Source organism: Oreochromis aureus, linkage group 3, assembly GCF_013358895.1.
Source record: "Oreochromis aureus strain Israel breed Guangdong linkage group 3, ZZ_aureus, whole genome shotgun sequence".
In the NCBI taxonomy this organism is placed as follows: domain Eukaryota; kingdom Metazoa; phylum Chordata; class Actinopteri; order Cichliformes; family Cichlidae; genus Oreochromis; species Oreochromis aureus.
Window position 1 is genome coordinate 120,005,777 of NC_052944.1, and position 15,950 is coordinate 120,021,726.

At 41.6% G+C, this 15,950-nt stretch overlaps 1 protein-coding gene and 1 long non-coding RNA gene across 2 annotated transcripts; one reads left to right on the forward strand and one right to left on the reverse strand.

Annotated features, from left to right (window-relative positions):
• Positions 1–8,158: 8,158 nt before the first annotated feature.
• LOC120437977 lies at positions 8,159–10,519 on the forward strand. The gene is made up of 4 exons (XM_039608470.1): positions 8,159–8,643; positions 9,307–9,375; positions 9,539–9,685; positions 10,291–10,519. The coding sequence occupies exons 1-4, from the start codon at positions 8,386–8,388 to the stop codon at positions 10,507–10,509; spliced, it is 693 nt and encodes a 230-aa protein (XP_039464404.1). The 5' UTR covers positions 8,159–8,385; the 3' UTR covers positions 10,510–10,519.
• A 1,626-nt stretch (positions 10,520–12,145) lies between these two features.
• On the reverse strand, positions 12,146–15,454 carry LOC120437981. Its single transcript, XR_005611554.1, has 4 exons — positions 15,085–15,454; positions 14,744–14,887; positions 14,452–14,650; positions 12,146–14,367 (listed from the first exon to the last, which is right to left on the reverse strand). It is a non-coding gene; the product is annotated as an uncharacterized LOC120437981 (long non-coding RNA).
• Between the last annotated feature and the right edge of the window lie 496 nt (positions 15,455–15,950).

Here is a 15,950-nt window from a genome sequence, read left to right on the forward strand (position 1 = left end):
ACTGCCTTAGAATTTGTATAAGACTGCTGCTATTTTGCGCCATGGGCTTTGCCATGTCGCAACAGGAGGGAGATAATGAGTAGTTTATACTTAAAAATTAAATACCCTTAAAAAAAAAATTTTGCAGGTCATGTATGATATGTTGCAAGCACAATTCTCGGGGTAATTTGAGACCTAAGAGAGGGAAATTCCCCAGACCCAGTCACCCATTTCAAGTTACTCACATGGACTATAGAGCTGTCCAACTGTAATAACTATGAGTACTGTTTAGTGATAGTGTGTCCTTTTTCAAAGTGGGTAGAAATCGTCCCAACTAGGGAAGCAGATGCCATTTCGGTTGCCAAAGCAATATGTAAGAATATCATTTGGAACATGGGATTCCCAAGACCATTTATAATGATAATGGTCCACATTTTGTAAATGAAGTGATTAGATTAATGGCACAACATCTAGGGATAACACTAAAAACATCATGGTTTATATCACCCACAAAGTGCAGGGTTGATAGAGAGAACTAATGGAACAGTAAAGTTAAGACTTAGGAAGAGACGCAGGACATGATTAAACTGTGTAGAATTAGTTAAGATGTACATGAGGATTACTCCAACAGAGAATGGTCTGACTCGTTGAGATTATATATGTTAGAGCATTTAGAGTCTAGTTTTCTGTAGTGATGATAGAAAAGCAGAAGAGAGAGCATATTAGCAGATTAGATGCTTAAAATGTTTAAAAATGAAGAAGTCTTGAGAACAAATGATCTGCCAGATGGTTCTGTTTCTCCGCAGGAGCAGAGTCTGAAGTCTGGAAATTGGATGTTGACAAGGCCATGGAGAGGAAGTGCTGGTCCAGACCACGGTGGGAAGGTCCATGTCGGATGCTGCTGACGACGACCACAGCAGTGAAGATTGCTGGAAGAAACACTTGGATACATCAAGCGCACTGCAAGAAGGTGACACACATCCAGGCCAGCTCGGGGTAAGTGGCAGGAAGACCGGGTACAAAGGGGGGGGAAAGCCTCCAGGGCCCCTCGTCTCAATCCGGTGAAGAAACCAACTGAGCCACAGGTACTCATCAGATGGCTGGGAATGTGCTGTGCGCCTTCTTGTGCCTGTGGACCCAGAGTGGGATGACAGGAGCGCACTGGGACAGAGCAAACCACACCCAGTACCCGCATGGGGTTTTCAACCAACTATTGGTGGCAGTTTGTGAACACAACTGCTCACATAAAGAACGAGACCAATGGTTATGCTTGTGAAGCCACTGGCTACACATTCTTCTGGACTGTGGCCATATAGCATCACTGAGAGTGAGACAGTTTGTTGGTTGCCGTAGCAACACATCCAGGAGTAAACGTACTTGGAACACTGCCAACTTTTCAACTTCTGAACCTGACTGGACGGTTGATTCACCAGTAGCTGGGAAGGTGAACTGCTCTGGTATGACAGACCTGCTAGTCCGACTCCAAGAATCTGACTTGCTGCAGGACATTGAACAGCTAAATAAACTGGAAACAGGCCAGTTGCCTATGTGTATGAAGGGCAATGGATTAGTCCAAGTTGGAGATTTCCCATGAAATCTGAGTCAAAGGAGTTTGCAAAGAAAAGCGTCTGGACTTCTTTAAGTTGCTTGAAGACGTTTCACCTCTCATCCGAGAAGCTTCTTCAGTTCTAAGGTCAAATGGCCGAGAGTCCCAGATTTAAACCCAGTGGGAGTATCCCCCCAAGGAGGGACAAAGGACCCCCTGGTGATCCTCTAATCACATGCGCCAAGGTGTGAAAGTGGGTGTGGGACCTAATCAGCCAGGGTTTCGGGTGAGCCCATTGTGAAACCTGGCCCCACCTTGTCATGTGAATTCCTGAGGTCAGATGGCCCAGGATGTGAGTGGGCATTAAGGCGTCTGGGGAGGGAACTCAAAACTGGATTATAGATGGCAGACAGTTGGTGTCGTAAACCACCGCCTCTGTTCAAAGATGGTCGCTCACAGTGGACATAGATGGCCTCTTTCACTCCTCTTTCAAACCATCTGTCCTCTCAATGCCCACTCACATCCTGGGCCATCTGACCTCAGGAATTCACATGACAAGGTGGGGCCAGGTTTCACAATGGGCTCACCCGAAACCCTGGCTGATTAGGTCCCACACCCACTTTCACACCTTGGCGCATGTGATTAGAGGATCACCAGGGGGTCCTTTGTCCCTCCTTGGGGGGATACTCCCACTGGGTTTAAATCTGGGACTCTCGGCCATTTGACCTTAGAACTGAAGAAGCTTCTCGGATGAGAGGTGAAACGTCTTCAAGCAACTTAAAGAAGTCCAGACGCTTTTCTTTGCAAACTCCTTTGACTACGATGACCTGGATGACTGAGAACCTTCACAGACATATGAAATCTGAGCAACGTCACCTATTCTTTCTGTCCTCTGCAAGAAGGATGCAAACAGAGAAGCCTTTTGTCTACATTTACATCATGAACACTTCTAAGCTGGTTGAGGTTGTGAGCCAAGAAGATCAAAACAGCTTGATCCAATTTCCTTTACAAAGCTTTTCCTGTGGTGACAACAGGACAGGAGAAGAGTTGTAAATGCAGATAATTCACCAGTTGACTCTAACCCCCACAGGATGCCTATAGTGAGAAGATTCGGGGGGTTGATAGGAGTCATAAAAAAGGGTGTTGACCAGGCTACAGCTTTGAAGTTAGCTGAGAGCCACATGGACAAACAATAAAGTCAACTGATGTGTTTGAATGTCTATGTCTGTATACAGTTGTATTGTAGTGACATATGATTTTTGAGAATGTTGATTCTTCTTGTTTGACTGTTACATTCAGTTGTTTACTTGCAGGAATACATAATGAATTGCACGACAGGAGTAGATGCACCACAAGGCTGGAGAGCTTGGTGAATGTCTGGTCCTTGGTGGCATCTTCTTTTGAAAATATTAATTCCTGTTTTTGGACTGTTGACACTGATTTGCTTATGTATAGGATGCATTTTACAGTTTATAATATCAATGCGAACTAAGATGATTTCTGATACATTTGTTAATTATGTACTTTTACAACAGTATGAATCGACTGACATGAATGATATGACAGAAGCCTGTGTATGAATGACGCCTGCACTGAAATTGTCAAGCAAGAGGTGCATGGCTAATGATATACTACATAGGAATAATTTGGAGCATAAAAATCACAAAACAGGAGGGAATGTTAGAGTGAATCGTTAAATGTTTGTCATTTTTATGCTTACCATCCATTTCTACATTGTTTAACTGTGGGATGAAAGGAATTCCACAGACCCCTCCCCAGATTCTCGGGGTTCTGGATGAGGGGCTGGAATGTTTATTGCAGATACATCCTATCTGGAAGATCTACTTCCTTTGATGTAAGCTTCCTGCGTTTACGACCCTTTGGTCAGCAGGAGGTCTCTCACACACACACACACACACACACACACACACACACACACATACCTGCATATACATACATACAGTGCCTTGTCTTTGTAACCAAAGGGGGTTGCGAGGGGAGGTGTTTTGTAAACTATTGTTTGAAGTTTGTCAATAAAAGCCAGCGAGAGGAGGCCCTCATCGGGGTCATTTTCGTGCTGGACACAGAGGAGGCCTCCCTTGCGCAAGTAATCGATCGATCGCTGACTGTCTTGTTTTCATTCATGATGAATAAGTCTCTAGAATTAGCGGGGTTTGTGGGAACAGACCCAACACTTCCCTTCCCCAGTGAGTGTGTGCCCGAGGTATGTGACCTTTGGGCTCCACAGTTGTAGTTTGTGCGGTGAGACTTTATGGCCCTGCTCAGCTAAATGGTGTAACACTGTCATTGTGTTTGCTTTACAGTCTGCTAGTGTGTTCCCCGTGATGAGTATATCATCTACATACAGGAGAAACTGTCCCGGGGCGGGGAGTGTGCACAGTGACATGGACCTCTTTAGAGCCTCTGCGTACAGAGTGGGGCTGTTCTGGAAGCCCTGAGGTAACCTCGTATATGTGTACTTTTGACCCTCAAAAGTGAACCCGAACAGATGCTGCGAGTCAGGGTGTAGTGGTACAGAAAAGAATGCATTAGACAGATCTATAACTGAAAACCACTGTTCCTTAGGGGTCACTTGATTCAGAATTGTATGTGGATTTGCTACCACAGGTGGGATTTGTGCTGTTACTTCATTTATTGCCCTGAGGTCATGTACTAAACGGTATTTTCCCGTATTTGCTTTTTTCACTGGGAAAATGGGCGTGTTACAGGTTACTTCAGTTGTTTTTCTCAAAATGCCTGCCTTTTCCATGTCTGCAATTACTGGTTTTATTCCTGCTTTGGCCTCCGTTGTGAGGGGATACTGTGGTTTTACTGGCCTGTAAGTTGTGGTGGTTTTTACTACGACAGGATCTGCTCCTTTAATCAGTCCTACGTCTGTTGGTCCTGTAGACCACAGCTTAGCAGGTAGTTCCTCTAGTTCTGGATGAGAACTAGAGGAAAAGAGTGTGTATCACCCCTCACTAACGTCATGCATGTGTGCATCTGCGCAGTCAGTCATATGGGTTGCTGGCTGTGTCGTGCGTACCCACCCTAATGTGTACCTCATACATCCTGTTCTACGGCCCTGAAGCCACCCTTCATGTGTTTCGTCAGTTTTCTCATATCTGTCCCTTTCCACCTGAGTGAGGATGTGGCCTAAGTCTTTCCAGTCCGTGTTGTCATTGCGTGCTACTGACACATGTGGTTTTGGCATCCTGTTTAGCTCTTGTACCTTTCCTGGCTGTATTACAGAGCACACTGCGTTACCGCTTCGGGTAACATAGAGGTGTTGCAGTGTGAGTTTCTGTGGTCCTAGTCTGTGCACTTGTTGGTCATATATGGGGTCATGACCTGGGCTTTGTTTGAACCTTAAGGTGTTGTGGTACTCAGCAAAGTCTAGCTTTCTTGAATGGGTTGGCAAGTAGCGATTTGCTATATGCTGCAAGGGTTCTAATGGAGGCAGGTCTAGTGTCCAATAATAGTAGGGTTCTCCCTGTCCCTTACACACATTGAGCTGACGGGCCTCAGGACTTTGCTCTTCATGTAACATTAGTTTAGCGTACATGCCTTCTAGCCCTGGCACTACACCGATCCTTAGTTTCTCTAAAGCATCTCTCCCCAGAAGGTTGACTGGGCAGGATGGGTCATATATACATTGATTTTTACAACTTCTGCCGCTTTCATGGTGTACTAGTAACAGTTCTTCTGTTAGTGATTTAACACTGGTGTGGCCTGACGCAGATTTAACTATCAGGGTGTCACTTGAGTATTTTAGTTTCTTTGGCTTTTGATTTAACACGGTTTTACATGCCCCAGTGTCACATAACATGGTTAGAGGTTGGCCACTGACATGGATTGTTACTGTAGGTTTGTGTTCAGAACCTAGGAGCAACTGTTCTATGTTGAAAATTTCTGTTTCTTCTTTTGTTTCCTGTTCTAGTCACTTACTCTGACCCTCTCCTGAGTCATCCTCCCTTTTGTACCTACAGTCCCTTGCAAAATGGCCTCCTTTTCCACAAATATAACAGCGATTGTCTCTCTCACCCCTGGAACCTGCTCTTCTCCTTCCTCTGTCCCTCTGCTGTCCCTGTCTCTTTCCCCTGTATCCACCAGCAAATGCTATGAATCCCGTATCAGGATCCACAGTAAAAACATCTCCTTTCTCTTTCTTTTTTACCACTCGGGTTGCATGTTCGGCATACTGCAGAGCATCTGCTAGGTTACCGGTGTTCATTGTTACCCAGTGTTTTTCAACGTGGGCTCTAACTGGGGGAAGGAGACCCTTTAAGAATGCGTTCTTTAGCTGCTGTTGGTATGGTCTCTCTGGGGCTTCTTCATAATCTAGGCCTGAATGCTGTCTAAAAACCGGGCGTAGCCGGTCCAGAAAATCAGAAGCTGTTTCGGCTTCTTTTTGCTTTACCTCCCCTATTTTACCATAGTCAGCCCTCGGGGCCAACCATACTCTAATTCTCTCATATAAATTTGTTAGGTCATTGATTAGGTCGGTGCTTCCTGGTGCATGTGCTACACCCCCGGCGTCTGAGCCGGTATAATCACCTCTAACTGTTCCCATCCTTAAACCTAATAAATCCTGCATTACTTGAAGCATTTCATGACCGTTTAAATACCATTGCCTCCTGATCAGTTCTACAGCATCCCTCCATGGTGTAAAACCTTCATTCAGTGGAGGAACGTCTTTTAGGACATTTTGTCTGTCCGTTTGTGACCACGGACGGAAAACATGTATGTGTGGGCGGTCATCTTGCTCTTCCTGTCCTTCTGGCCCTATTATTAGGCCAAACCTAGGGTTAGCCACTGCTACCAATGGGTAGATACCAGTGGCTGGCGGATCGACTGTGTCTCCTATTTCTTTTTGTGGGCTATCTTTGAGTGAAAGTTTGTTTAGCATTGTCTGTGCTTTCACATAAGGATGTTGTGTATGTGACCTAGTTCTTCCTGATATGGGTGAGTGTTTAATGGGTGTGGCTGCAGCTGTGGGAGATGCTGCAGCTGTGGCTGCAGATGTGGGAGGTGCTGCAGCTGTGGCTGCAGATGTGGGAGGTGGTGGCGCATATGGTGGTGGATTAATACGCATATTGCGAGCACCGCACGGTGTCTCGTCCTCTGGTTTTACTAAACTGGCAGTTAAGTTCTGTTTTCCTGACTTTTTATCTTTCTTCTCTTGTCTTTTCTTTTTATTTTCCTCTCGCCTAGCTGCTTCCACCTTCCAGGCCTTGAAATATTGCAATTCTTGCGAACGTTTCCCTTTCTTTTTTAGGTTTTTTGTTTCTGCTATTTCTTTCAAAAGAGCTTCCCTCAGTTGTGTTAATGCTGATGGGCTACATTTACCTTCCCAAGTGGGACATTTCGTTTTCTTAGGATTTCTCCATCTACATGCACTAATTTGTCCGGCGCCTGGACATTTTTTCTCTAACCACTGCTCGTCAGCAGTGAGTTTTGAAGCTTCATTACCCATTGTAATCCTTTTAATTTTAATACTTTACAACTACACAACTGCGGCACCTTCTCTGGCACGAGAATCGAGAGTGGTAGTTGACACGGCCTTCTACTTTCAAGCTATTCTTGAAAGTGGTGTCATCTTTATGTGATAAAACACGACCTGTTTCTCTCTTTTCACCAGTACTTGGGTGGCCAACAGCAAACAAAATAGTGGAATAGTTCAGCCTCCTTATTGTGCTGTAAAATCAACTTATTCCACCAACAAAAATAAAACAATACAAAAATAAAACACGGACACCGTGTGTCTACTCACGCGCGCTACTTTTACCCACTACGGGGGAGCTACCAGTCCCTGACGAGCTCTATCTTTATTTTAAAACGCTACCAGCCCCTCTGGGCGAGCCTACTTTACCCACTATGGGGGAGCTACCAGTCCCTGACGAGCTCTATTTTATTTTAAAACGTTTTACGCGAGGTGTCTCAGAGTGTTAATATTCACCTGGTTGCTGCCGGTCTCTCAGGTTTACCTCATCGACCCCCACCGCCGTGGACCACTTATAAGAACGCTGGCCAGAACCCGAATTCACGTCTCTGGACTTTATCCTGTACCTGGACAGGAGCTGTCGACAGACTTCAGCGCGGGCTTCTCACGGCGTCAGGACTCGGTGAGGCTTTCCTGTGGGGTCACACAAAAGTGCTGTATCCCATCCGGCTCGAAGGACCAAGAAATGTCAGGAGTTTTCCTGAATTGCAACCCAGGTCGGAATAAAACGCTCAGAGACAGGTTTTACGTGTACACGGGGAGACTCAGAGAGACTCTCTTCGTGCAATAAAAAGAAAGAGCCTTTATTCAGAGAGCACATACAGGAAGAGAGAAAATAGAACAGCAGGCTTCCTGTGTAACTTCCCCATCTAGGAGCCTGCACAAAGTGTGACTTACTGAAAGAGCAAACATAAACATAGAGAGCAAAAGATAAAGTAATAAAATAAAATAATAATAAAAATCCCAAAATCCTGAAATCTTTTGACAGACAGGCCTGTGTTTTTGGCCTGTCATTTTTATGCAGGAACCTCAGAAAGGTATTTATGAGTTTAGTTTGACATCAGAAAGTAAAAAGACTGCACAAAAGCTACACGTGTTACCATATTATATGACCCTTGCTATAACAGAAATGTATTAACCCCTTAATATTTTTTTGTCTTGCTTTTTTTTTCAGAATGGCTTTGACAAAGCTTCTGAACAACCGCCCTGACACGCCATATTTCCGGCCACCCCCACTGCACATGAAAATTTTAAAGTCCTGTGACCAGCTAAGGGTCACTAGCTGGGATTTCAAAGAGGGAACAGCAACACCCCTGATAACTAAGAAGAACACCATTGCGGTGTGACAAAGATCACAATGTTTGAAGAATATGCCTCTAAAGTCCAGCAGGGGGGGTCATACATTATGAGAGGCCATGAACTCAGGGGCACAGCCCCCCCTTACAACATCAATGTCACAGCAAGAACACAGTTTTTTCGGGCACCCACCCTAACTGTGAGGGAAGACCTTGTCAAAGAAGCAGAGGACATTCTGCATCCTCCTGCTCCTCTCACCCCACTCAAGATGAGCTCCACAAATGGGGGACTCATGACAGTTCAAGGGGAGGTGGTGGAGGTAAGTATTTGTGGTTCCATCAGAATTTACATGGATTTAGGTTTCCAAATAACCCATTATTGCCGGGGTTTTTTACAGTTAAAATAATTTTGGTTTTTGCTGTCAAGCAGAGACTAAATTCTGTTAAGATTGTTAAGCACAATTTTTAAAAAATATTTTCCTCAGACCATTTCTGGTATTTTTGCAGCCAATTTGCATTGTGCCTACATACATTTGTATTGTAAGGGCTAGATTCTAATGAACAGTCTCTACTTGATAATAAAAACAAACAGAATAATTATTTTATACACTTCTGTATATAAATTCACACAAAAGTCTTCATCAAAATATATCCTTTATAATAAATATAAAAGCAGATACAACAGAAATGGTCAAAAATTACCCTGAATTGGGCATAATGGAAAACAAATAGATTTTGTATACCTGAAACTGGCAAACTTTTAATTTATGTTGCTGTCACTTAAGTTACAAAATGTATTGTTTATAGAAGGATTTCCTACAACCTGTTTCATAATCACAGTATATGAAAAACATCCTAATAACCGATACAGATAAAACTGCTTCTGATAAGATAAATGGCACATGCAGAATACTTAACAACAACCATAACATACCATAACTACACTGACTATTACTGACCTTAAATTTCAATTTACTTTTCAGTTTTCTGCTGTAAAGAAGGTGCTGTCGGGAAAACAACACGTTCCCCTTAAAAACCTCCAGCTGAAGGAGGTAATGGTGGAATTTAAGTTTTATATTGAAAATGGTTAAACTAATGTGACAAATTTGACATTGCTGGTACAGAATGTATGAGGCTGTGACCTTTTTTTCTAGTTACTGGACTTGTTATTATTTAATTAATGAATCTTTAATTCTGTCATGCTTGTGATTTCAGGATGGGTTTACCATGGCAGTCTGCCTCTGGAGGGAGGCAGCTGTTAACAGCGTGAACGTGGGAGACCACATCAGTCTCTCTCACGTTAAGCAGAAACAGTCCTCATATGGAATACAGCTTCACAGTACAGCATTTACACAGATTGAGGTATGAAGAAGCTAAACCTTTGTTTGTCTTATCATCAAATGTTTAAAACTAGGTTTTCAAATTTGACATAACATTATATATATTATATTATCTTACACACACACACACACACACACACACACACAAACACTAGATAGATAGATAGATAGATAGATAGATAGATAGAAAAATTCACCACTCGCCCCTGCGGGCGGTTTATCCTTCAAGCTCGGGTCCTCTACCAGTGGCCTGGGAGCTTGAGGGTCCTGCGCAGTATCTTAGCTGTTCCCAGGACTGAGATCCCGCACCCCTCACGCAGTCCTGGGAACAGCTAAGATACTGCGCAGGACCCTCAAGCTCCCAGGCCACTGGTAGAGGACCCGAGCTTGAAGGATAAACCGCCCGCAGGGGCGAGTGGTGAATTTTTTCTCCAGGTGAACATAATTAACCATTTTGGAATTTACTTACCTGGATGATTGAGCATGCATCAAGACATAATGTGTGTATGTATGTGTCTTGGTGACTTAGTGAAACCACATGATGACCATAGGTTTTCTTTTTTCTAGTTGGATAAAAAAAAAAACAATGTTTTCTGGGCTAAATGTGTGCCTATGCTGTGTTAACAGAGAAATGTCGAGGACAGTGCTGACATCATCATCATTGGTGTGGCCACGGCAGAAATGCCAAACCAGCTGGAGGTGTTGCTGGAGGATGGAAAGAGCCTGTACATTCAAAGTGAGCTGTGGAGTCCCTTCGATAAAGAACTGGAGGAGGCAGTAATCAAAGTTACTGTTAAAATAAACGGAAAGCAAATTGTACATATTCAAAAATATCAGTGCGAATAATTTAAAGAAAATGTACAGTTCCTTTGTTCACTTTGTTCAAAAATGTGAGAGATTGTATTTTATAACTTAAAAAGAATGAATTTTTTTCCTATCAGTATTTATAATTTTTAATGACATTTTGTTAAGTTCTGTACTATAGTTAACAGTTTTAGTATTTTCCAGCGTTAAGTATTTATATATTAAAAATTCTACATAATAATCTTAGATTTGTGTTTGTTTTTAATTTAAAGAACACTGGAAGGCTATAAAATGTTGTTTTAAAAAAAAGAAGAACAGAACAGATCAAGGCTTAATGTTGAATTTTGTAGATAATAAAGGGGGCAGGTCTATCAACAATATTTGATTTGTACCTTTTGAAAAAGCCAACAAATTCCTTTCATTATTGATTTTAACATTCCTGCTCTTTTAATTTGTAATTCAAATAATTGTGGAAGGGCAAAATGATGAACTCGAGATTTCTGGGTGGATATGATATCAATTAGAATAGAATAGATTAGAATAATCATTTAATTGTCCCACAAGGGGAAATGTGGTTGTATCAGCAGCACAAAAAAACCCACATATACAAACAGAACAGGACAGAGAACAGAAACACAATTGTTACATATTTACATCATGGACAATAGTTAACAAAGCAGAGTACAGTACAGTTGTTAAAATTTGAGTAAAGATCGGGTGCAAATAGAGCAGGATACTGAAAAATGTTTAAATAGTTAGGAATATTTAGAATAATTAGAAAACTGCAGATTGTGTATCGTACTTGTGCATTAAAAAGTAGACATGTAACTCCCAATAAGTTGTCTGTACTCTCAGTACAGACAGTGGACAGTGGACTCAGTACAGACCTGTGGTGATGATGACTATGGCAGAGTTGTCAGAGAACTTCTGTAGGTGGCAGCGTGGAGAGGTGATGGAGAAGTCTGCAGTCTAGGAGGTGAAGAGGAACAGATCCAGCACAGTTCCCTGTGAGGCCGCCGTACTGTAGACCAGTGTATCAGAGACACAGCCCTGTGACCTCACATACTGTGGGCGTTCTGTGAGGTAGTCCAGTATCCACTGGGACATGTGGTGGTCCACTCCTGATAGCTCCAGCTTGTCCCTCAGAAGTCGTGGGTGGATGTTTTTGAAAGCACTGGAGAAATCAAAGAACATGATCCTCACAGTGAATCCAGGCTTGTCAAGGTGAGTCAGAGCTCGATGCAGGAGGTAGATGATGTCATCCTCCACCCCAAAGCCAGGCTGGTAAGCAAACTGCAGCGGATCCAATAAAGACCTCACCAGGGGGCGTAGATGGTTTAGAACCAACCTCCCGAGGGTCTTCATCAGATGTGATGTCAGGGAGGACAGGGAGATGTGATTAAAATTGCCAGAGTTCATGAAAAGGGCCAGAGGGTGCTGTGTTTAGAGCAGGGGTGGGCAATTCCAGGCCCCGAGGGCCGGTGTCCCTGCAGGTTTTAGATCTCACCTTGGGTCAACACACCTGAATCACATGATTAGTTCGTTACCAGGCCTCTGGAGAACATCAGGACATGTTGAGGAGATAATTTAGCCATTTAAATCAGCTGTGTTGGTTCAAGGACACATGTAAAACCTGCAGGGACACCGGCCCTCGGTGCCCACCCCTGGTTTAGAGTATGCTGGTTACAGTCTGCAGCTAATGTTGGGTCATAGCTGCCAATTCATCCACTTTGTCGGGGAGAGATCTCACGTTCCCCATAATAACAGATGGAATTGCAGGCCGGTACCTCCTAACCTTGCTGCGATGCCCGATCCCGGCCCGAGTACTGCGTCTCTCCCTTCTCACCTCATGGGGGATGTTGGCTTGCTCGGTGGTAGGCAGAACAGCGGAAGCGCCAAGGGCTAACAGCTGCTGGCTAACAACAGATCCCTGCTGTAAAGAATGCGAGGTTGGATCTCCACGCGCTCTCCGGACACAGATGCCGTAAAAAATGCAATAAGGAAAACGATTGTCCATAAAATTCTGAGCTCCATTGTAGGAGATCAGTCCACAATAGAAAAGCTCAATCCACAGTCCTAAGTGGGAACTCAGTCCACCGTCCACAATAGAAAAACAAAAACAAGATTCACAAGAACAACAAAGAAACAAATATTAAAGGGAAAAAAGGACTCTGTCAGGCTGGAGCTGCTGATACTGGCTGCCAGCTCCTGAAGCGTTTTTTAAAGGCATTCACAGGCAGTGAATTAAAACAGACATTCACATGTGCATATTTAAAGAAACGGGAAAAAAAAATAAAGAACGTTAAAGTTGTGAAATAAATAACATTGAAAATTAATTGAATAATAATTAATAAATAATTGAAAAACTGCCCCGTGTTAGAGAGTGACTTATGATAAGTTATTCCTTGGTTTAACTTTACTACTAACAGCTTTATGGTTCTAGTCTGATCAAAACTCAAGTTAGCTGTGTCACTCAAAAGTAATGATAAACAGAAAGACATATCATTGAATGTGACCGTCATGAACTTTTCAAGGCATTCTTATCAACACTCTGATAACCACAGTTTCAAACAGATGTTTGACCAAATTAATCTAAAATCTATACAAACAATTGAAGCATCCGTTGGAATTGTGAATATATCTTTGTTTGCCATGTTTATGTTCTATTAATTTAAAAAATTATACATATACATATATATATTTTTACACATTAAAATGTTCAAAAGCTTCTTTTTTCAATTAGTTTACAGTTTCCTGATTTGATGATAAATATGGTACCAAACTAAGGAATACTGTTGAAATGAAGTTCACATTGTGATATATTTCAGGTATGGAGAGTCACACAGCTGAACAATTGATGTGCATATTTGAAGAAACAGGGATAAAATAAAGAACATTGTTGTGGAATAAATTATATTGAAAAATAATCAATGTTAGAGAGTGACTTATGATCAGATATTATTTGGGTTAACTTTACCTCTTACAGCTTTTCACATAGTACTGTGACCAGGATGAAAGTCATCATGAAGTAGCTGTAAACAGTAGACTCATTAACATGAATATTATGGTTCTACTCTGACTCATGTCAGCTGTGTGACCTCATAAAATGATAAACAGAAACACATATGACTGGATGAGACCTTCATGAACTTTTCAAACAGACTTAAGAGGTCAAACTATATGTCTGACCCATTATCTATATATATTAGAGCAGTCTAAGCACAGATGTGGAAAACCACTGTTACACCTATTCTATACTCATGTACTTACTGACACCCCATACTGAGACAATATTCATACAAACACACTTTCTTTACTTATCCTCTTAAACACTTTCTTTTTTTTGAGATTGTGTAACCTCTATAAAGAATATGTGTCTGGTTCAATAGATTCTGATTTAAATGTCCATAATAATCAAATGATCATTATTGTGCATTCTACAATTCAAGATTTAGAGCTGTGTGTTTGTATGAATTCAGGTTGCTATGCTTATAGACTAAAATTACACTAATCCACTATTTACCCAAACAAGTTACATTGTTTGGGTAAATAGATTGGATTTTTTTCTACAACATAATTGTTCAACAATCAAAAATACAAAACAATATATGTGCACATTAATCTAAAGTTCAGTTTTATATGTCCAATATTGTTTGTTAAATCTGGTGACACAAACAGAGTTAAAAATTCATTGTTGGTGTGACATGTGGCTCTATTTACCTTTGAACAATGATGTGCTGCTAAAAAAATAATATGTTAATTAAAAATGTTTTTGTTTAGTATAAGGACTGAAATCACAAGGAAACTGTCACCTTAAAGCCTCATTTTGAATACCATCACAAACAGATGTTTTCCACACGGTTAACAAAGCTCCAGCACATCTGATCACTGCATCTAAATCTAAAAGAAGACAAAAACATATCAAATATAATTTACACAATGGAAGACTTTTGATTTAATAAATAAGCTCAAAATAAGTGTTACCTTTGAATATTTGTGGGAAAAATCTGATGCTACCCCAAGAATGCAAAGTCACACTGGAAACGATGACAGACTTGCAGCCCTGTCTTCCTGGAGTGAGGTGACAGAAGTTGGTGTCTAAAAGAGCGGTCAAACACTGACACTCTGTCCACTTGTGTAGAATCTAAGAAGCTGGAATGCAGGCATGCAGGACGAGCTTGTTCTAAAAAAAAATACAAAAAACCCCACAACATTTCATTGGCGTTAAGGCATAAAAACTACAAACAAGTTATACAATGAGAAAATATTCAAATACCTCATAGGTGCTGCAGGCCAATAACCAGAATCCAGAGCAATCTCACACCATGTGAGTGTGAGATTGGTGAAGATAGACACAAGCTCTGTGATGAGGTTTGAATGTCTCAGTTTGGAAACTGAAAAACTCAGAAGACAGCAGTACCTGCACAGAGAGACAGAGTAGAAAAAAAAAACATAGATTTTTCATCCATAATGTGAATTAAAACTATTAAAGTGCCAACTAGTTTAATCATTTGAGTGTGGAATTATTTATGAAATAAACAGGATTTAAATTAATCAATTAATTAAATTAAAAGCTCTGACTTGTATTTTGTTTTTATCAAAGATAAAGAATCATACCTTTCTGTAGATCACTGGACTGACAGGAAATGCAGTTTCCTCAGTATAAGTCATCCTTGATGGTTTCAGAGGTGTCGACTGTGGCAGCATAGTGATGGTTTCTAGATTAGGCAGGAGGTCAGGTGATGTAATCTTCTCCATTGAAGACACACTGGTGTGGCAGTTCATAAAACAGCAGTCTCCTTGTGGCATGTAGTTATCTGTGCAGTCCAGCACTGATGGATCAGGTTTGGCTCAGCAGTTCATGAAGATGGTGTTAAGATGTTGTTGTTTCAGCTGAGGATGGTGAAGTTTGAAGGTTTTGCCACAAAGGAGACATGACTGTGTGTGCCCTGTCTGAAGAAAATAAACCTACAAAACATAAAGTGCTTTTAACACCACCCACCCTCCCCACCCACCCATCTCAGCCCCCAAGTGTCAATATAATGCTGGTATGGGGTGTCAGTTAGTAAATCTACTTAGTGCATCAGAGAGTATGGGCTACACCTAAAGCCCACGCTTTCTGATGTCTTTGCAGCTATTTCCAGCTGCTCAGAGAATTCTGACTTGGCCTTTATCCACCCAAACCCAAACCCACCCGGATAAAGGCCAAGTCAGAAAATGGATGCAGAAACTTTCCATGTACTTCTAAATCAGTTTTTATACACATTCTGTTAGCTGTAAAATATTTTTATTACAGAAATCTCTGGTAGCCTAAAGATAGTTTAAAACTTTTGACTTTTTTTTACCTGTAAAACATGATCAACAAAAACTCATTCACCAAAAAAAACTCTTTGATTCTACAAAATCTATTATAATCAGGAAAATATAAGTGTCTGTATTTATGCATGTGACCCATAATAAATACCTGCATTTATTAGGTATTT